Source organism: Photinus pyralis, unplaced genomic scaffold, assembly GCF_008802855.1.
Source record: "Photinus pyralis isolate 1611_PpyrPB1 unplaced genomic scaffold, Ppyr1.3 Ppyr1.4_LG3a, whole genome shotgun sequence".
NCBI lineage: Eukaryota > Metazoa > Arthropoda > Insecta > Coleoptera > Lampyridae > Photinus > Photinus pyralis.
In genome coordinates, this window is record NW_022170509.1 from 4,208,976 (window position 1) to 4,231,740 (window position 22,765).

Genomic DNA, 22,765 nt, shown 5'->3' on the forward strand with positions numbered 1-22,765 from the left:
GTATCAAGTATCAAGTATCAAGTATCAAGTATCAAGTATCAAGTATCAGTATCAAGTATCAAGTATCAAGTATCAAGTATCAAGTATCAAGTATCAAGTATCAAGTATCAAGTATCAAGTATCAAGTATCAAGTATCAAGTATCAAGTATCAAGTATCAAGTATCAAGTATCAAGTATCAAGTATCAAGTATCAAGTATCAAGTATCAAGTATCAAGTATCAAGTATCAAGTATCAAGTATCAAGTATCAAGTATCAAGTATCAAGTATCAAGTATCAAGTATCAAGTATCAAGTATCAAGTATCAAGTATCAAGTATCAAGTATCAAGTATCAAGTATCAAGTATCAAGTATCAAGTATCAAGTATCAAGTATCAAGTATCAAGTATCAAGTATCAAGTATCAAGTATCAAGTATCAAGTATCAAGTATCAAGTATCAAGTATCAAGTATCAAGTATCAAGTATCAAGTATCAAGTATCAAGTATCAAGTATCAAGTATCAAGTATCAAGTATGAAGTATCAAGTATCAAGTATCAAGTATCAAGTATCAAGTATCAAGTATCAAGTATCAAGTATCAAGTATCAAGTATCAAGTATCAAGCATCAAGTATCAAGTATCAAGTATCAAGTATCAAGTATCAAGTATCAAGTATCAAGTATCAAGTATCAAGTATCAAGTATCAAAGTATCAAGTATCAAGTATTCAAGTTATCAAGCTATCAAGTATCAATATCAAGATCCAAGTTCAAGTATCAGTTCAAGTATTCAAGTATCAAGTATCAAGTATCAGATATTCAAGTATCAAGTATCAAGTATCAAGTATCAAGTATCAAGTATCCAGTATCAAGTATCAAGTATCAAGTATCAAGTATCAAGTATCAAGTATCAAGTATCAAGTATCAAGTATCAAGTATCAAGTATCAAGTATCAAGTATCCAGTATCAAGTATCAAGTATCAAGTTTCAAAGTCATCAAGTATTCAAGTATCAAGTACAAGTATCAAGTATCAAGTATCAAGTATCCAAGTATTCAAGTATCAAGGATCAAGTTATTTCAAGTATCAAGTATCAAGTATCAAGTATCAAGTATCAAGTATCAAAGTATCAAAGATCAAGTATCAAGTATCAAGTATCAAGTATCAAGTATCAAGTATCAAGTATCAAGTATCAAGTATCAAGTATCAAGTATCAAGTATTAAGTATCAAGTATCAAGTATCAAGTATCAAGTATCAAGTATCAAGTATCAAGTATCAAGTATCAAGTATCAAGTATCAAGTATCAAGTATCAAATATCAAGTATCAAGTATCAAGTATCAAGTATCAAGTATCAAGTATCAAGTATCAAGTATCAAGTATCAAGTATCAAGTATCAAGTATCAAGTATCAAGTTTCAAGTATCAAGTATCAAGTATCAAGTATCAAGTATCAAGTATCAAGTATCAAGTATCAAGTATCAAGTATCAAGTATCAAGTATCAAGTATCAAGTGAGGCGAGATGCTTTTAAAAGATTTTAAGAAAAATTTAAAGAAAGTGATTCAAAAAAGTTAGGAGTGATTCAAAAAAGTGCGAGATGCTTTTAAAAGATTTTAAGAAAAATTTAAAGAAAGTGATTCAAAAAAGTTAGGAGTGATTCAAAAAATTGATTCAAAAAATAATTCAAAAAAGTTTTTTGAATTCAAAAAAAAATTCAAAAAAAAAACTTTTTGGTTTTTTTGACTTGTGATGGGATTGTGGGTTTTTGATGGAATTTTCAAAAAAATCATTCAAAAAAACTTTTTTTTTTTTTTTGTGCGGATATTCAAAAAATCATCAAAAAAACTTTTTTTGAATCAAAAATAATTCAAAAAACTTTTTTGAATTCAAAAAAATCATTTACAAAACAAAAAAAAAAAAAAAAAAAAAAAAAACCTTTTTTAATTTCAAAAAATAATTCAAAAAACTTTTTGGAATTCAAAAAATAATTCAAAAAAGCTTTTTGAATTCAAAAAAATATTCAAAAAAAGTTTTTTTTTGGAATTCAAAAAATAATTCAAAAAAAAAGTTTTTTTGAAATATTTCAAAATATAATTCAAAAAAGTTTTTTTTGAATTCAAAAAATAATTCAAAAAAGTTTTTTGAATTTCCAAAATATAATTCAAAAAAGGAATGTTTCAAAAAAACCAAAAAAAATTTTATAAACTTTTTATTGTGTTCAAATAACATTTGGGAAATTTTTATATCAAGTTTAAATATAGATTCTCTTTTTAATTAAAAAATCCGTTTGCTTTTCACAGTGTTAATTTTTTTGCTGGGTGAGGCTATGTCGTGTGATGAATAATGACCGCTGCCAGCAAAGAGCAGTCAGTTAGGGCAGTACAATATTATTTCTATTTCTAGAGATTTTTTTGTATTAGAAAGATCTTCTTTTAAACAGCTGATAACAAAAAATAAATTAACTTGAACGTATATTTTGTTCTCAATTGAAGCTACTACGTAGGTGAAACACCAATTAGGCCCTTTGATTGACTACTAGTAGCTACCTAGACCTCGATGATGATGGGACCGGAATGATGATGATGACAGCGCCCGAATTCGAAGTTGGTGATGGTGAATAGTACTCATCCCTACAACAATAGATTATCCGAAACGTGTAACAGGATTTCATTGTCCTACCCAAGAATGTGGTCTTTGTTCTTGAGAATTGCAGAGTTGACTAGGTTGCTTCGGTCTTCGCAACGGAAAAGTGTCGTCGTTAAGCTAGCGATGGAGGGTAGGTAGGTACTGCTTGAGACCGGCTAAAAAAGTGAAGTCTGATTAAAAAAAAAAAAGAAAAATTCTTTTGATGGGTAAGTATGTATCCCAAAAGAACTGAGAATGAAAATTTGGCCTTGTAGAGTCCATAATTTCAAACAGTTCCAAGAGGTGCCAGACAAAAGTCACAGTCCTCTTGAACTTCTTCCAATTGGTTTCTAGTCCATAACTTTTTGATTGCAGGAAGTCTAATTCGAAAAGTACTTAATTGTTTTGGCATTCTACGCCACCAAAATTAATAAGAAAAAGTGTTTTCCCGAGAAATTTTGGTGTAGTGGATTTTTGGTAAAAAAGGAAGGTTATACACTGCCTTTTTTTGAGCCCCGAAAAAAAATTGTCTCAGATCGACCCGGAAAAACAATTTTCTTATAGAATGTGGCCTGTAGAATCCATAATTTCAAACAGTTCCAAGATTGGGCTACTAGATCAAAATGGCCGGTTTTTCGGAAAATCTAGTATGACGAGTTGCCTATACACCAGGATGCACAATCCTAACTCGCATAATAAAGCTTTTTTACATATTTTTAAAGTTCATATTGAAATTTTGAGGCCATTACCCATACGTATGACATTTCAATAAATTTAAACAGATGTAAATAAGTACTAGAGAGTTTTAATGATACGAAAATATGAAATTAGTATTCATTCTTTCCGCGCGCTAACAAATCAATTGTTGGGAACATGAAGCCATTGTAATTCAATAAACAATGATGAAACGATAATGCAGCAACCAATTATAAATCCTGAAGTGTATGTGTTTTGTAAATCTTTGATCTTGTACTGCCTAAATGTAGCAACACAAAGCAAAATTTCAAAATATATCGTTTCGACATCTAACGTTATTTCTCTGAACTGAATTGTAAATGTTACCAATAAATGCAGGACGCTAACTTATCACCATCATAATGTGACATCATATTCGCATAGATGTCGCTACCGTATGACAGAAACCTGCAACTAACCTACTAGTAATAATATAATCGATTCAGTAAACTAACGTCAGATGTCAGACCGAAGTGTACTTTAAATTTAAAAAAATCAACATGCAATTTTGATACATTTAGACAGTATGTACTTTATTTCTAAGGTATGTATGTACAAGTAACAAATTTACAAAACACATAAACTTCAGCGTTTATAATTGATTGCTGCATTACTTTTCATCATTGTTTATTCACAACAAACGATTAGTTAACGCGCGGAAAGAATGAATACTAAATTCATATTTTTGTTTCATACAACTACTTCGACTACTTATTTACATCATTTTAAATTTAATGAAATGCTGTACGTAAGGATAATAGCTTCAAAATTCTAATATATACTTGCAAAAATAGGTAAAAAGGCTTTAATAGACTCGTTTGGAAAGTACACCCTGGTGTGTAGGCAACTCGTCTAACCCCATGACTGTAAAAGCGGCCATGTATTTAGCCATTTTGTATGTATAGAACCCGACAACTAAAGGCGAAGGATCAGGAGAACATAAACCAAGAAGGATAATTGTACATTTTTGCGAGAGGCCATGAAAATGCCGATAATGTCGTTTCCTATATTGACATTGACTGAGTAGTAAATTAACCTCAAAGGCAGAAACAGTTGTTTACTTTTTTCATCATTAAAGTGAACGTTTTTTTGTGATTCTACCTTCTCCTACTATTTCAAAATATGAAAATGGAACTTCAATTGAAAGTTTCGTTCATGGAATCGACTCTCATGTTCGGTCTGGCTATTGGGTGAAATGGAACTTATTGCTCTGGCTTAGCTGATCCCAATGCAGGGGGGTTTGGGATGGAAAACTAGGTCTTGGCTTTGCTGTTGAAACAGTTACACAGTACTCATATAGACGTTAGCGTAATTAAGACCAATGGCCACTTTCAAAGTACATAACCAGATCGAAAGCCTCGGTAGGTAATTAAACTACAAATTATAATTTCTTTCCCGCTTACTGACACTTTTTAGGGCCACTTTTTGTATTGCAATTGAAGATAAAGTGATTCCAAGATGAGAAGTTCCACAAAAAACTTGAGACAAATACCAACAGAAATATCTTTCGGGTTGTTTTAGAAAAGCAGACCCATTCTGCCAAGAGAGACAAGGGTTAAACTTCCCTACAAATCCGTGGCGGATATTCAGTAATTAGAAGGACATCCTATTTATCACAAGAAGCAAATGCACATTAGTAGATTTTGTAGTATCAATTTGTTAAACGATTTGTGTTTGTTTATCCGCAGTATAAGTTATGCATGCACGAATTCGCTTATGCTTTGTGGAGATGTATTGTTCTTAGATATAAATTTCATGTTTCCAAGAGGTTCGAATTTGGCAAATAAACAGATAATTAAATAATCAATGTTCGTAATGAGTTCTATTTTCAAAAAAGGTTTAAAAATGGCCTGAATTCTTAGTAAATGGTTACCAAGTTTGTTAAGAAATGCTGCACTGAAAAGAATGCATAAAGAGGCCTTTAAGGTTGCCGCATATTTGCCCGTTCCGGCGATGGTTTGCGCTAACGCACACTTATGAGTCTTGACGGAACGGGATAATGTGCGCAGAGATGTTTAATTCAATGTCTTTCATGTTGAATGTTTTTTAACGGGACGGAATGGAACGAACAAGTGTGCGGCAATCTTTATATGGTATACTTGATCTGTCAAAACCATTATATCAGTTCAATTGAAACAACAAATGGTAGTCTATGTGTAGAAGTGTAGATCGTTAACGATTTACTTAATCAAATAGGGTATTGATGAATCGACAGTGGATGGCTCTGTACGATCAAGCCTTTCGTATGAGTGGTAAGTTTTGAGCAATCCTACCGTCGCGATATCCTTTCAGATTGATCGTAATGATGGATCATTCTCTATACGGAGCCTATCATGAAGAATCCATCCAGTCGTAAACACATATCGAGTGCTGGAGACATAAAAGTTAATGAAGTACACAGCAACCAATTTTAAACGCTGAAGGTTATTTGTTTTGTAAATTTGTTACTTGTACATACTGCCGAAATGCCCGAAATGTATCAAAATTATCTACATTCCCTCTGTTTTTTTGTGGTAGTTCCTAAAATGAAAAGAACTTATCCTTCTGACATCTAATGTTAGTTTGCTGAATCGATTACATTCTGACTAGTAGGTTAGCTGCAGTTTTCTGTCATACAGTAGCGACATCTATGCGAATAGGATGTAACATTATGATGGCAATAATTCAGTGCCCTGCATTTAATGGTAACAAGTACAATTCAGTTCAAGGAAATAACGTTAGATGTCGAAAGAAATATTTGTTGAAATTTTGCTTTTTGTTACTGCATTTAGGCAGTACAAGATCAAATATTTACAAAACACATAAACGTCAGCATTTATAATTGGTTGGTGCATTAACGTTTCATCATTGTTTATTCAATTACAATGGTTTCACGTTTCCAACAATTGATTTGTTTGCGCGCGGAACTAATGGCTATTTATTTCATATTTGCCTTTCATAAAACCTCTCTAGTACTTATTTACATCATTCCGTGCATACGGTTAATGATCTCAAAATTCCAATATATACTTTAAAAATGCTATATTAGGAGGGTTTGGATTATGCCCCCTGGTGTATAGGCAACTCATCATACTCGACATACCCGCCATGTTTTTTGCCATTTTGTATATACAGAACATAAACTCTGAAGGCGGACGACCAGGAGAACATGAACTGAAGAAGGATAAATTTTCAATATTAGAGGGTTTATTAATTATTATAATGCCGATAATATCGTTACCTATATTTTGTGGTAAAATTAATCTCAAATAGTTATTTACTTTTTAATTATTAAAATGAATTTTTTTTGTAATTCCTCTTGCTCTTACAAGTTCAAAATTACAATTGAAAGTTTCATTCATGGAATAGGCGCAAGTTCGGTCTGGCTTTTGGGTAAAATGGAACTTATTGCTCTGGTTCAGCCGATCCGAAGACCCTGTGGTTCTTTATGGATGGGAAAGCATGCAAAGGAGAAAAGGGGGTTTGAAATGTAAAGCTAGGTCTGGACATTGCTGTTGAAAGGGTTATGCAGTACTCATATAGACGTTAGCATAATTAAGACTACATTACCAGATCGAAAGCTTTGGTACGTAATTAAAATATAAATTATAATTTCTTTTGCACCTACTGACACTTTTTAGGGTTACTTTCGAAGTGCAATTGATGGTAAACTGAATCCAATACAAAAAGTTCCACAAGAAACTTGAGACAAGTACTAACGGAAAATTCTTTTGGGTAGTTTTGGAAAAGCGGACACATTCTGCCAAGGGAGACAAGAAACTGGTTAAACTGCTTACAAGTCCGTAACAGATATTCAGTGAGCAGAAGGACTTCCCATTCATCACAAGAAGCAAACGAAATTAGTCGAGTTTGTAGTATCAGTTTGTTAAACGATTCCTGTTTGTTTATCTGTAGTATAAGTTACTCATGCATGAATTCGCTTATGCTTTTTTAGAGATGTATTTATTTCGTTATTATTCCAAAAGGTTCGAATTTGGCAAATAAACAGTCTGTGTAATAATTAAGTCATCAATGTTTGTAATGAGTTCTATTTCCAAAAAAGTTTTAAGAATGGCCTCAATTCTTAGTACCTAAATGGTTACCAAGTTTGTTAAGAAATGCTGCACTGAAAAGAACGCATAAAGAGGCCTTTAAGGTTGTCGCATATTTGCCCGTTCCGGCGACGGTTTGCGCAAACGCACACTTATGAGTCTTGACGGAACGGAATAATGTGCACAGAGATGTTTAATTCAATGCCTTTTATGTTGAACGTTTTTTAACGAGACGGAATGGAACAAACAAGTGTGTGGCAATCTTTATATGCCTGCCAAAACCATTATTTCAGTCCAATTGAAACGATAAATGGATAGTGTAAGCGAAGATCGTTAACGATTTATTTAATCAAATAGAACAGTGGATGGCTCTTTACGATCAATGATTCGTTGATGGTCTCAGTCTAACATATAGAATTATTTGAGCTCATTAATGTTCAGTTTCAAACATGGTAACGATCGATCCTTTTGTGTCAGAGTGGTAAGTTTTGAGCAACCTACTGTCACGATATCCTAAGAGATTGATCGTAACGACGGATCATTCCTATGGGGCCTATCATGATGAAGTTGATCCTCCAGAGGTAAACACATACCAAGTGTCGGAGATAAATAAAGTTAATGATGTACTGAAGTTTATGTGTTTTGTAAATCTGTTACTTTTACATCTGTAATTATCTACATTCCCTCTGTTTTTTTATGGTTGTTCCTAAAATTTTAAAAGAACATATCCTTGTGACATCTAATGTTAGTTTGCTGAATCGATTATATTCTGACTAGTAGGTTAGCTGCAGTTTTCTGTCATACAGTAGCGACATCTACACGAATACGAGGCCACATTATGATGGTAATAATTTAGTGCCCTGCATTTAATGGTAACCTGAACAATTCAGTTCAAGGAAATAACGTCAGATGACGAGACAATGTATTTTTTTAAATTTGCCTTAGTTATTACATTTAGACAGTACAAGATAACAAATTTACAAAATACATAATCTTCAACATTTATAATTGGTTGCTGTATTAACATTTCGTCATTGTTTATTCGATTACAATGGTTTCACGTTCGCAACAATTGATTTGTTTACGCGCGGAAGGAATGACTATTAATTTCATATTTGCCTTCCATAAAACCTCTAAAGTACTTATTTACATCATTCCAATCCCGTACGTACGGTTAATGGTCTCAAAATTCCAATATATACTTTAAAAATGTCTAAAAATGCTTTATTAGGAGCGTTAGAATTGTGCCCCCTGGTGTATAGGCAACTCGTCATACTCGACGACTGAAAAACCGGCCATGTTTTTTTGCCATTTTGTATATACAGAACATAAAATCTGAATCCGGACGACCAGGAGAATATGAACTAAAGAAGGAGTTATTTAGCTAATTCAAGTGTTAATTTTAAAAGTCGATAATATCGTTCCCTATATTTTGTGGTAAAATTAACTTCAAATAGTTATTTACTTTCTTCATTATTAAAATGAACGTTTTTTTGTAATTCTTCTTGCTCTTACAAGTTCAAAATAAGAAAATGGAATTTCAATTGAAAGTTTCATTCATGGAATCGTCGCAAGTTCGGTCTGGCTTTTGGGTAAAATGGTACTTATCGCTCTGGTTCGACCGATCCGAAGACCCTGTGGTTCTTGATGGATGGGAAAGCATGCAAAGGAGAAAAGGGGGTTTGAAATGTAAAGCTAGGTCTGGACATTACTGTTGAAAGATATATGCAGTGCTCATATAACACGTTAGCATAATTAAGACTCACTTTACATTACCAGATTGAAAGCTTTGGTACGTAATTAAAATATAAATTATAATTTCTTTTGCACTTACTGACACTTATTAGGGTAACCTTCGAAATGCAATTAATGGTAAACTGAGTCCAATACCAGAAGTTCCACAAGAAACTTGAGACAAGTACTAACAGAAGATTCTTTCGGGTAGCTTTAGAAAAGCGGACACATTCTGCCAAGGGAGACACGAAACTGGTTAAACTGCTTACACATCCATAACAGATATTCAGTGAGCAGAAGGACTTCCCATTCATCACAAGAAGCAAACGAAATTAGTCGAGTTTGTAGTATCAGTTTGTTAAACGATTCCTGTTTGTTTATCTGTAGTATAAGTTACTCATGCATGAATTCGCTTATGCTTTTTTAGAGATGTATTTATTCCGTTATTATTCCAAAAGGTTCGAATTTGGCAAATAAACAGTCTGTGTAATTAAGTCATCAATGTTTGTAATGAGTTCTATTTCCAAAAAAGTTTTAAAAATGGCCTCAATTCTTAGTAATGGTTACCAAGTTTGTTAAGAAATGCTACACTGAAAACAATGAATAAAGAGGCCCTTATATGGTATGACTGATCTGTCAAAGCCATTATTTCTGACCAATTGAAACAACAAATCGATAGTGTACGTGAAGATCGTTAACGATTTACTTAATTAAATAGGATAGTGGATGGCTCTTTACAATAAATGATTCGTTGATGGTCTCAGTCTAACGTATAGAATTATTTGAGCAAGTTAATGTTCAGTTTCAAAGATGGTAACGATCGATCCTTTTGTGTCAGAGTGGTAAGTTTTGAGCAACCTACTGTCACGATATCCTAAGAGATTGATCATAACGACGGATCATTCCTATAGGGCCTATCATGATGAAGTCGATCATCCAGAGGTAAACACATACCAAGTGTCGGAGATAAATAAAGTTAATGGTGTACTGAAGTTTATGTGTTTTGTAAATTTGTTACTTGTACATCTGTAATTATTTACATTCCCTCTGTTTTTTTATGGTTGTTCCTAAAATTTAAAAGAACATATCCTTCTGACATCTAATGTTAGTTTGCTGAATTGATTATATTATTACTGGTAGGTTAGCTGCAGTTTTCTGTCATACAGTAGCGACATCTACACGAATACGAGGCCACATTATGATGGTAATAATTTAGTTCCCCGCATTTAATGGTAACCTTTACAATTCAGTTCAAGGAAATAACGTCAGATGTCGAGACGATGTATTTTTAAAATTTTACTTAGTTATTACATTTAGGCAGTACAAGATAACAAATTTACAAAATACATAATCTTCAACATTTATAATTGGTTGCTGTATTAACATTTCGTCATTGTTTATTCAATTACAATGGTTTTTACGTTCGTAACAACTGATTTGTTTATGCTCGGAAAGAATGACTATTAATTTCATATTTGCCTTTCATAAAACCTCTCTAGTACTTATTTATATCATTTCAATTGCGTACGTAGGGTTAATGGCCTCAAAATTCCAATATATACTTTAAAAATGTATCCCCTTAGGATCGTGCCCCCTGGTGTATAGGCAACTCGTCATACTCGATGACTGAAAACCGGCCATGTTTTTTGCCAGTTTGTATAGAACTAAAAATCGGAAGACGGACGACCAGGGGTGAACATGAACTGAGGAAGGATATATTTTCATTAATCAGGTGTTTATTATTTAGCCGATAATATCGTTGCGGACGTGCTTCATCTGGCTGTTCTAGTGACATGCTAAAAACTCTTTTAAGTATGATTCACACGAAAGTGCCTTTAGATATGGCCTACACGAAGTTAAGGATTGGGGGTATTAAAGAAGCGTCTTTTAAGACATTTTGAGCGACGGACCACCCACAATCTACATTGATTTGAATGTCAAAAAATACGGCTCAATAACACGATCCCCATCATGTTACATCTAAGCACCAATTTGAAACCATTTTATTGTTTAATTATACTATTAGGTACTTAGCACGGCCCGGTCGCACTATAGAAAGTCAATTTAATTTTTTTAAAATAGTAGGCCTCTTTTTCTATTTAAGCTCTTAACAATGACTCAATCGCTCCGTCAAAAAGGTTTTAGCAGGAGATAAATATATTAAAAGTATACACTTCCTCCTCCAAAACTAAGGTTTCCGTGTCCGAACGTATTTGCAAAAAGTAAACCTGGGTGAAAACTCCTCGATACACCACCTAATCTATTGCATTAATTATTATCATAAAGTCAAAACTCACTCTTTTCCCGTGAAGTATCGACATCTCGGGCAGCATCGCGTTGGTAAACGAAGAAATGAATCCATAAACATTCCATCAGGAGCAATGGAAGTTGAAATATTTGTCGCACCCGGATATTCTGTTCCAAAGTGGTGTTGGACAAAGCGGAGCATATTTTCATCTTTTTATCTGCAAGAAGAAAATAGGTGAAAACTTCCCTTACCCACCCTAAATATAAAACGTCATACGCGCGGAGCACATACAACAAATATTATTGGCGATTCATTCGCAAATGATTTACGTTAAGGAATACATAAATTTGTAACTGCGATATAGATAAACAGAAACGCGGTGCACGTTACTTGACCACATGCTTACAAAACCTGAGGGTGACGCACCCGAAACAATTCATGTAGGTACAGTGATTTTCCTTTGTTTTTCTCTACACACTTTATCTTCCCCAGACCAGACCACATTACTACATCCTTACTGTTTAGAATCTTACATACCTAGTATATCATGTATCTCCTCCTTGGAGACATCAAATAAAAGTTCTTCAGAAACAGCTTAATAAAAATACCTCCTGCATAAAAATTTATGGGCAAAAAACCGATTTCTAAAAAAATTAAAAGGCTATCACCTTTGATGTAGCGGTTCCATAAGGGAAATGCTGGTCTGAGATTCTACAGGCAACAATCTATACGAAAAAGTCTTTTTCCGGTCGATTCAACATTTGTCGATTTTCGGTGAAATAGCAAAATTATACTCTAGCCTAGCCTATAAATGCTGTCGAAGAAATGGCTTGTTCTGAAATAAATTTTTTATAGATTTTGTCACGTAGATTACAAAACAGACCAGAATTTTCCAGATACATGAAAAGAAATGTGCAACAAAAGCGATGCCCAAAGAAAGCGGAAAAATTGTTTGAGGCAGGGATCCAATCTTGAATATTCAGGTAGTTCAGGTCAGAATCTATAAGAAAAAGTCATTTTCTGATCGACCTACAATTTGTTGACTTTCAGTGCGAAAAAATTATGTCGTATAGAATCCAAAAGGTTAAGAATTTTCAAGATTGGACGATTACATCAAAAGTGATTGACAAAAGAACCGATTTCCACCTAATAACTTTTTAATTAGAGGTCCAATCATGACAATTTTGATCATTTTCTTCTATCGAAAAATTACTGATCCGAATACGAACGGGAAAAAACTTTTCTTTATAGATTTTGAACTGTCGAATAAAATGTGCAGGTTCGAACGAAAACTTTATCAACTTTGTATCGGTGCTCTGCAAAAGTTACAACCCCTGCAGTCGAGGGCTATGCTTGCAAGTGAGAAATTACTATTAAATTACGTAAGTCTAACACAAGAATGAAAGTTACTTATAGAGGGCAGTTTCGGGGTTGCTTATAGATCATTTAATCATAATCGATCAACGAAACAAAAATATTCGGTGCGCTGCTAAAGTTACAACCCCTGCAGTCGAGGATTGCTATACGAGTAAGTATGGAATTTATAGAAAGTTACCTAAGTTTAAAACGAGAATGAAATTTATTTTTAGAGGGCAGTTTCGGGGTTGCATATATATCATTTAATCATAATCGATTAAAGAAGCTAAAATTTTCGGTCCGCTGCAAAAGTAACAACCCCTCCAAATCAAACATTGCGATACATGTAAGTGTAGATTTACTAAAAATTACATTAAGTTTAAAACGAAAATGAAATTTATCTTTAGAGGGCAGTTCTGGGGTTGCATATATATCATTTAAACATAATCGATCATAGAAACTAAAATTTTTGGTGCGCTGCAAAAGTTACAACCTCTCTAATCAATGATTGCGATGCATGTATGTGCAGATTTACTAAAAATTACGTTAAGTTTATAACGAGAATGAAATTTACTTTTAGAGGGCAGTTTCGGGGTACATATATATCATTTAAACATAATCGATCAACGAAACAAAAATATTCTGTGCGCTGCAAAAGTTACAACCCGTGCAGTCGAGGATTGCTATACGAGTAAGTATAAAATTTATAGAAAGTTACCTAAGTGTTAAATGAGAATGAAATCTATTTTTAGAGGGCAGTTTCGGGGTTGCTTATAGATCAATTAAACATAATCGAACAAAGAAACTAAAATTTTCGGGGCACTGCAAAGCTTACCAACCCCCCTAACCAACACTTGCCATGCATGTACGTGTAGATTTGCTAAAAATTCGAATGTTCAAAACGAGAATGAAATTTATATTTAGAGGGTAGTTTCGGAGTTACTTATAGATCAATTAAACATAATCGATCAAAGAAACTAAAAGTTTCGGTGCGCTGCAAAAGTTACAACCCCCCTAATCAATGATTGCGATGATTGTAAGTGCAGATTTACTAAAAATTACGTTCAGTTTAAAACGAGAATGAAATTTACTTTTAGAGGGCAGTTTCGGGGTTGCATATAGATCAATTAAACATAATCCATCAAAGAAACCAAAATTTTCTCTCTATGACCAAAATATTTATTTAGAAAGCGCAAATTCAAAAATAATATGAAAATAATTTTCTCATAGGTTACTAGGTCAGTCAAACAAGACATGCAATATCGGAAAAAATGAAGCAAATGTGATTTTTTGATATGTTGTTGTCCAAGGACTTGAAGAGGATAAAATTTCCTACAATTTGTTGTAGAAAATGTATTCACCTTTTATTTATGCATAGAGCTGTATAAAGAATGAGAAACTTCTCAAAGTCTGGAGTTTCTCAAACTTTAGTGCCTGATAATTTACATTTTATTTGTAATTTGTAAATTACTCACAAGAAATAGTGACGAAGATCTTGCAGGTCAATACCTCAAACTCCATCTTTTCCGGAAAGTTTCATGTACAAAATGCATGGAACGCGAAGTGAGAACGTGGCTTCACCTGGCTGCTCTAGTAGCGGCTCCAACGAGTGACATGCTAAAATGTCAAACTTTTAGGTACGGTTTCATACAATGACTCACACAAAGGCACTTTTAGGTATTGATTGGACGCTATAAAAACAAGTTAATAAAGAAGAAGCGCCTTTTAATACCATTTAAAGAGTACTTTGAGGAGTGGACCACCTACAACCTACATTGCATACTGAACTTTAAAAAATACGGCTCAATAACACGGTCCCCATCATCTTACCTCTAAGCACAAATTTGAAACCAATTTTATATGTAAATTACTAATTACCGATGAAATTTATTGAGCACGGTTCGATCACACTAGAAAGTTAATTTAATTTTTTTTAAATAAGGTACCTACTGGTCGCCTTTTTTTATTTAAGCTCTAAACAATGACTCAATCACTCCGTCACAGATAGATATTTTAGCAAGAGATGAAAATGTTAACAGCACACGAGAGTATTCTTTGAAGCCAACTGATTACTCTTGTTGCGACGATCTCCATTTCAGTAGTTGCGAAGGCAACTGAATTTTGATGTTGACTTAGCCATGACAGGACCTCCAGCGTACAGGCATACTACGTCAGCAGTAAAGCTTCCTGTGTTTAGATTTCCAGCATCACTGTACCCTTCGATGATTCCATTGTTGTCACTATATATTCTGCCCTGTAGCGTATGCTATCAGGACGTGTTCCGACCATGAGATAGGCTAAACTGCACCTACACTTCCTGCGTAATCATCCTCCTAGGTCCTTCTGTACAGGTTTCGCCACTGGATTACAGTCCATCATGCGAAAGCGCTTCAGAATATTCTTCGTATAGGACCATCATCTACATAGAAACAGTGTAATGAGTACCTATCTTCTTTTTCTCAACAGTCTTTATAAACAGGCAGCAATCAACGTTATTCAGCTTAGTTGCCATTTCAAGACGGATCTCTTGAAAGCAGGAGTTCCAACACCTTGGTGCGCTTGTTTCAATCCAGCTTCTGTGTAATTGACAGACTTTTGAAAATCCATCGCTGAAGCCATTTGGCTACTGCATAAATATATTCTCTGTTAACATACCATTTATAGGTACTAGAACGCTGTGGAAATGTCAAACTTGCCAGATGTAACTTTTACACAATGCTCAAATTGTATTCATTCATGCTACGGCTTGTTCGTAATCAATTTCTTTTCGTTGCCTGAATTCTTTTACCACGAAGTGTGCTTTATACTTTTCAATTGACCCATCAGGATGTCTCGATCTTTGTCTAACCCACTTGGAAGGCAATGCTTTACAATTAGGTGGTAGTTCGCACACGTCGTTTTCTTTAAGTGATTTTAATTCACACGCACCTTCCCAATACTTATGATCTTCGCTCTCCATTGTTTCCTTGTAAGTATTTGGGAAGGAATTTGAGCTTACAAGGCAAGCATACTCGCTATACTTCTTGGGGCGCGAAATCGTTTCTCTGCTTCTCAGCCTAGTCCCTCGGGTCTTCATCATGTTCATCCTCGTGAACCTCGACTTGTTGATCAAGCACTTCGACAACAGGTGAATCCACTTATCGTGATCATGATCGTTGATCTGTCCTCTGAGGTACATTCACCCTGATTTACAATTGGATTCAGTCCCTCTTCTCTGCCATCTACCTCTTTTTCCATTGGTTTTTTAGGCATCCACAAATTCAACTAGTTTCAAAGTGGGCGTCTCTAGATCTGTTCGTCTGCACACCTCTCCAGATCCGATAAACATCGTCATTTTCATATCCAATCAACTTTTTCACTAGCTCCAGCTCTTGTATATACGTTTTATCAGAAGGGTCTTTATGGCGCTGTCCCATTGTTTTCATCTGTATTATTGGGTTGTTTTTGACTTCAGACTTCTTGCGGATGAAATACACCATGCAATATAACTTGAATAGCCATCTTTGAACGCCACACAGAAAAACTAATAGGATCGAAGAGGCCGCACACATCTGTATGTATCAACTCACCGGTGGTAGAGTCCTCTTTCTCTTATCGAAAACCAGCCTTCACAAATTGTATCTTACAGACGCAACTGGATATCCAACTCTCTCTTCATTAGGTCTCTTACGCGTCTTTTGTCCTGATGCGCGAATCGTTCGTGATATATATTCGCAGCATCTTTGAATTTGTTAGGTATTAGGTATCAAATTAACTCCGCTCGTGTTTTGTTTGTTCGGGTGAACTGACTTTATATTCAATTTGTAGAATCTTCCGTATTATAGACTCTATTTCCTACCATTCTTATAGTGCCTTCCACATCTAATTTATGCATTCGTGAGTTGTTGACGTAAAGATGCTGCTTTTTTTATCTTATTTTGGGCCACCAGTTTTGAAAAGATGTTCACCGTTAATGATGGTACTAGCCATACATCACTTTGATTGATATGCTCCTTCTTGCCATTGACATTCGACTCCACAATGATCGTACCTTTCCTTTCTGTCTTGGAACAAGTGACTATGTGATAGCAATGTGCATCGCTGCTCCACTGTCGACGTACCAATTTTTCCTTGTCCTTTTTAGACTCATTAGAGCAAACTTTTACCATCAACGTAGGGAATATTTTGAACTTGATTCGATGGTGCATTCGCTCCTGAACTAATTGGTTTAGGTGGTTTCCCAATCCATTTCTTGTGGTGTCGTACTCTTCGTCCTATCCTAATAGTGGCATTTAAGGTTCTCTCTCGCCTTCTTTGGTTTTGGCGTAACTTCGTTTGTGACTAGGGCTTCTTGACTAATCTCAGCATCTTTATCTCAAAGTGCCCTCGCATATGCACAAAGATCACTCCTTAGATTGTCTATGGTTCTGTCTTTCCAATTCAACGGCATCCAATTTGATTAGAACAATCTAGGATTTTGCAGCTAAGTTAGTTTTGTGTTTTTTCGTGATCTTTTAAGTTTTGACATGAAAAAGTCGAAACGTACCATTTTCCTTATCATGTTAAAATCCGAAAACCTCCATGCAAAAATTATATGATGCCCCGTCTTCAGACTGCCCCTCGAATAATCTGTGTAATTCCTGCCAAACTTAATTCATATGCTGTCTCAAATCTCATTATCTTTTTTAATGTCTCTTCTGTCATGTTCGTTATAATAATTAGCTTCTTGTACTTGGCTAATTGCAAAGTATAGTCGCTGACGATATTCAATCGGTTTTTTCAGCTTACCTTCGACTACGTCCATGGCATCTTCTGTACCACGTAGCATTATAGAAATCTTATATTTCCAAGTAGCCCAGTTTGTCTTTCCTTCTAAATTTCCCATTTGAAGTTTTGTCGAAGATACTTCCATCTTGAACGTTACGAATCTACGTTACTTAAGTAACTCTTTATCTTTTTAACTGTTAGTAATGAGTTGTATTTTCACAAACGGTTTAAGAATGGATTCCAAATTTGTTGAGAAATGCGTGTTTTTTTATTTATTGAGAAATTATGTTCAATGAGCAACTAGTTTGATTGATGTGGTTAAGTGGTTCCCTAAAGTAAAACCATTTGTATTTATAAATACAATGGTAAAACTATAATCCAGAAAAATGTCCTGCTGATGCACCTTGTAGACAAATCTTGACAAATTCATATGAAAATGGAATTGAATTCAAAAATAATTCATTTGAAATTACGAGTATAAGTATGTACTCACATAACCGAATTCCGTTCACAATTAAAATATTAGTACTAATTGATTTGTGATTAAACAGTTGACTACCTAAAAGCTTTCTTTCATCTCTTCTCTGTTATCGCGTGCATTTTTGCAAATTACGTACAATCTCGCGCTCTTTCTACATGGTATTGCTAGGAGTTTCGTTTATCGTTTTCATAAGGAGTAGAAAATAATAGTACACACTGTTGGCATGAAGGATACTGTAACTACTAAAAAACTCTGCAATAGAGGTTCTTTTTTATGGAAAACTAAAGAAGCTTCCTAGACACGAGCTTTTTTTATAGCTGAAAAATAGTTGGCAAGTGATGACTCTATTTGTAAGAGCTCCATCCAGCTCTGATTTGATTTTTTGATTTTGGCAATGTTTGATTTTACACACTTCGACAGTACTTGTACAGAGTAGGTAGATACGAAAATACGCCTGGACACGCTTTCGCTTTCAAGGATGTGTGTGGATGTGACTTTCATACTAAGCACCTTACATTGAAAGAAAAGTCCAGCGATACTATGCTTCTATACAGGGTATCGCAAGAAGGAACGTAGGTTACCAATATTGTAATTTGTAAGGTACTCACAGGAAATAGTGGCGAAGATCTTGCAGACCAATATGGCCGTATCTCCGACTCCATCTTTTCCGGAAAGCTTCATCCACAAAATGCACGGAACGCGTAATGAGGACGTGCTTCATCTGGTTGCTCTAGCAGTGGCCTCCAAACGAGTGACATGCTGAAAAATTTTAGGTATAATTACTCACACAAAAATGCCTTTAGATATGGCCTACCTACACAATATTAAAAGTTATGGATTGGGCATATTAAAGAAGCGCCTTTTAAGACATTTTGAGCGAAATACAGAATTTGGAACCATTTTATTGTTTAATTACTATTAGGTACTCAGCACGGCCCGGTCGCACTAGAAAGTCAATTTTTTTAAAAATAAGGTAGGTAGTCGTTTCCTTTTTCTATTTAAGCTCTTATAACAATAACTTAATCACTTCGTCATAGAGGTTTTACCACTAGATAAAAATGTTAAAAGTACACTTCCTCCTCCAAAACTATAAGGTTTACGTGTCTGAGCGTATTTGCAAAAAGTAAACCTGGGTGAAACCTTCTGGACGTACCACCTAATCTATGCCATTGCATTAATTATTATCATCAAATCAAAACCCACTCTTTTCTCGTGAAGTACATCTCGGAGTCTCGGACAGGATCACGTTGGTAATCGAAGAATTCAATTCATACAAATTCCATTATAAGCAATGAAAGTGGAAATATTTAACGCACCTGGGTATTCTGTTCCAAAGTTGTATTGGACAAACTTCCTACCTCCACCATTCTCTTCCAAAATTATGGTTTAAGTATCGGAGCATTATTGTTATTAATTTATTTGTCCAAGAAGAAAATAGGTGAAAATTTGTCGATGTGCCATCCATGTTGAATATAAAACGTCATACGCGCGGAGCACATATACAACCGGTATAATGGCGATTCATTCGCAAATGATTTACGTTGAGGAATAAATACAATTGTAACTGCGCTACAGATAACAGAAACAGATGCATGTTACATGACCACATGCCTACATAATCCTTATATATAGAGGATGGCCTGAAACAATTGGCTCCTAATAATTGAGCAACAGAAAAACCACCTTTACAGTGATTTAAATTTATGGGCAAAAAAAAACGATTTCTTAAAAAAAGTAAAAGGCCATAACCTTTGCTCTAGTGGTCCAATCTTGAAAAGGGTGGTTTTAGATTCTACGTACAGGTCACAATCTCCACGAGAGTCAAAATTTTCGATGAAATACCAAAACTATAATCTAGCCTACCCTATAAAATTGGTCGAAAAAATGGCTTGTCCGAAATGAATCTTTTATAGATTTTGCCCTTTAGACTCCAAAACATCCAGAATTTTCAAGATCAGACAACTACATAAAAGGTTATGTAGCAAAAAACCGGTGTCGTTTTGGATTCTACAGGTCAAAATCTATAAGAAATTCATTCATTCATATTCTGATCGACCTAACATTTGTCGATTTTCAACGAAATAGCAAGGGTAATTTTGTCGAAAAATGTTCAGTTCAACATCATCGGCGAAAAAACTTTCCAAAACGTCAAGAATTTTCAAGATTGGGCAATTACATTAAAAGTGAGTGACGAAAGAAACGATTTCCACCTAGAAACTTTTTATTTAGTGGTCCAGTCTTGAAAATTTTGACAACTTCTTCTATCGAAAAATTACTGGTACGAATACCAACGGGAAAAATCTGTTCTTTTTAGATTTGACCTTTCTAATAAAATCTGAAGGTTAAAACGAAAATTTTATAAACTTTGTATAGGCCCTTGGTTTAAAAAAATCTCAATTTTATTTAGGTATGTTAATTTTAATCGGTGTTCAATTAATTTTATTGATGTCTCGTGGTTTTTATAGACATACGGCTAGCTCAATAACTTTCCTACGTGACCCAAAAGATTAAATTACAATTAAATGCAATTGTCAACATTTTTTGTTAACCACATATACCAAAAATACACACCCCTATTTCAAATAGTTAAAAAAAACTATGGGGCAATTTAGCAATAAAACAAAAAAATTATAAAATCTATGCAATATATCAGGGATCGGAGAGTGTTCCAAAAAAAAATAAAAAACGCACTATTAAACATAACAATCAGATTTGCTTCATTTTTTCCGATGTTTGCCTTTCAGTCTTACCTACTTGACTGGCCTATAGTACGTTTCATTGGTATGGAAAGAAGTAGTAGTAAAAGTTGGAAATTACATTCAGCATTCTTTTGATATAATTTTACGATATAAGAAATTCCATGCTGCATAAGATTGTTGTTAAAAGTTTCTATTTTTTGAAATCGGTTTTATTGTTTTTTTTAATATAGCTTCCAATTACACCCGACTTTAAATTTTCTGGAATTTTCATATTAATGCAAAATACATTGTCCGTTTGACAAAATTTCCACCTTGGATACCTAATATTAAAGTTGAAAAACTTGAAGTATTAAATTATATGCATTCGTTGGAATAACTGTAGCGCATTTTTCTCTTCTAAATTTTCTGGTGACTGGTGCATTCCGAGAACTTGTCCAAAGTAGTAGGTACTAGATAATCGTGGTGCAATTACTTTGAAAAAGAACTCAAAGCTTTCTTTCAGATTAATTGCAACTCTTCTGTTATCGCAAGCATTTTTGCAATTGTAAACCCTTTTTAGTATGTAATTGCGCGCTCTTTCTACATGATATTGCAAGGAACTTCGTTTATCGTTTTCAAGTAGCATGAAGAATGCTGAAACTATACTAAAAAAAAAGCTCTAGAATAGAGGTTCTTTTTTAATGGAAAATTAAAGAAGTTTTTTATAGCTGAAAAATAATTCGTAAGCGATTACTATTTGTAAGAGCTCGATCCAGCTCTGATTTCAACGAAGTGGATATAGATTAGAATAGAAACGAAAAAAGTTTAAAAATTTCACACATTGTCTTGTTTTTGTAAATCTTTGGTTTTACACCCTTCGCCACTATTCTGTTATAATTATACTGGGTACCAAAGACGCTTTTGATTGCAAAGACGTGTTATTGTCTTATGTCATTTCTGGTACTACGGGTAGAACGGGATGACTTCATCCTTATTTCTTAGCACTTTACATTGAAACGAAAGTTCAGTGATACTATGTTTTTATAAAAGGCAAAAACCAGACCGCAGAGAATAAATATGTTGAAAGTAAGAAAATGTTTCTCATTAGGCAAGGATGAGAGTATGTTGCCAATATTATAATTTGTAAGGTACTCACAAGAAATAGTGACGAAGATCTTGCAGGCCAATATTACCATTCTCCAACACAAAATGCATTGAACGCGTGGCGAGGACGTGGCTTCACCTGGCTGCTCTAGTAGCGGCGTCCAACGAGTGACATGCTAAAATGTTAAACTGTTAGGTATGCTTTCACTCATTGACTCACACAAAAGTGCTTTTAGATATTGATTGGACGGTATGAAAACAAGTTAATTTAAGGAGCACTTTGAGGGTTGGACCACCCACAACCTACATTGCATACTGAACTTTAAAAAATACGGCTCTATAACACGATCCCCATCTTACCCCTAAGCCCAAATTTGAAACCATTTTATTGTTTAATTACTATTAGGTATTCGATGAAATTTATTGAGCACGGTCCGAAAGTTAATTTTTGTTTTTAATAATGACAATGACGCAATCACTTCGTCACAGAGATTTTAGCAGGAGATGAAAATGTTAAAAGTACACTTCCTCCTCCAAAACTAAGGTTTACGTGTCTGAGCGTATTTGCAAAAACTAAACCTGGGAGAAACCTTCTCGATGCGCCACCTAATCTATGGCATTACATTAATTAGGTATTATCATAAAGTCAAAACTCACTCTTTTCCCGTGAAGTACATCTCGGACTACATCGCGTTGGTAATCGACGAATTGAATCCATAAAAATTCCATCAGAAGCAATGGAAGTGGAAACATTTGAAGCACCCAGGTATTCCGTTCCAAAGTGGTGTTGGACAACCCCCTCTTCCGCCATTCTCTTCCAAAATCATAGTTTACGTATAGGAGCAGTTTGTCATTAATTTATTTGCAAGAAGAGAATAGGTGAAAACTTCTCGATGTGCCATCCACGTTGGACATTTTGACGTCATACGTGCGGAGCACACACACACACAACCGCTATTATTGGCGATTCATTCGCAAATGATTTACATTGAGGACTAAATAAAATCGTAACTGCGATTTAGATAAAACAGAAACAGATGCATGTTAGTTGA

The 22,765-nt window shown here is 34.5% G+C and overlaps 1 protein-coding gene and 2 long non-coding RNA genes across 5 annotated transcripts; 2 read left to right on the forward strand and 1 right to left on the reverse strand.

The window, feature by feature from the left end:
• Positions 1–2,683: 2,683 nt before the first annotated feature.
• On the reverse strand, positions 2,684–22,673 carry LOC116165558. 3 transcript variants are annotated; one of them, XR_004144170.1, is made up of 6 exons: positions 22,371–22,673; positions 21,766–21,889; positions 18,540–18,690; positions 14,180–14,321; positions 11,398–11,565; positions 2,684–2,776 (listed from the first exon to the last, which is right to left on the reverse strand). XR_004144170.1 is itself a non-coding variant. In XM_031480108.1 (4 exons), exons 1-4 carry the CDS (start codon positions 22,464–22,466, stop codon positions 2,739–2,741), a joined length of 426 nt encoding a protein of 141 aa, XP_031335968.1. In that variant the 5' UTR covers positions 22,467–22,673; the 3' UTR covers positions 2,684–2,738. The 3 variants fall into 3 exon arrangements, 1 of the variants encoding a protein (XP_031335968.1); XR_004144171.1 differs by lacking the exon at positions 14,180–14,321; XM_031480108.1 differs by lacking the exons at positions 14,180–14,321; positions 18,540–18,690.
• Positions 4,045–4,820, forward strand: LOC116165559. The gene is made up of 2 exons (XR_004144172.1): positions 4,045–4,696; positions 4,752–4,820. It is a non-coding gene; the product is annotated as an uncharacterized LOC116165559 (long non-coding RNA).
• Positions 6,557–7,339, forward strand: LOC116165560. The gene is made up of 2 exons (XR_004144173.1): positions 6,557–6,900; positions 6,956–7,339. It is a non-coding gene; the product is annotated as an uncharacterized LOC116165560 (long non-coding RNA).
• Positions 22,674–22,765: the final 92 nt, after the last annotated feature.

Excerpts from the sequence above, each read along its gene's own strand:
- LOC116165558 (XM_031480108.1), bottom strand. The coding sequence starts at position 22,466 with ATGTTTCCACTTCCATTGCTTCTGATGGAATTTTTATGGATTCAATTC. Across the intron at positions 11,566-21,765 it reads GATCTTCGTCACTATTTCTT|ATAAAAAGATGAAAATATGC; the intron begins GTGAGTACCTTA and ends TTCTTCTTGCAG. Across the intron at positions 2,777-11,397 it reads CGATACTTCACGGGAAAAGA|CCGGTCTCAAGCAGTACCTA; the intron begins GTGAGTTTTGAC and ends TCACTTTTTTAG.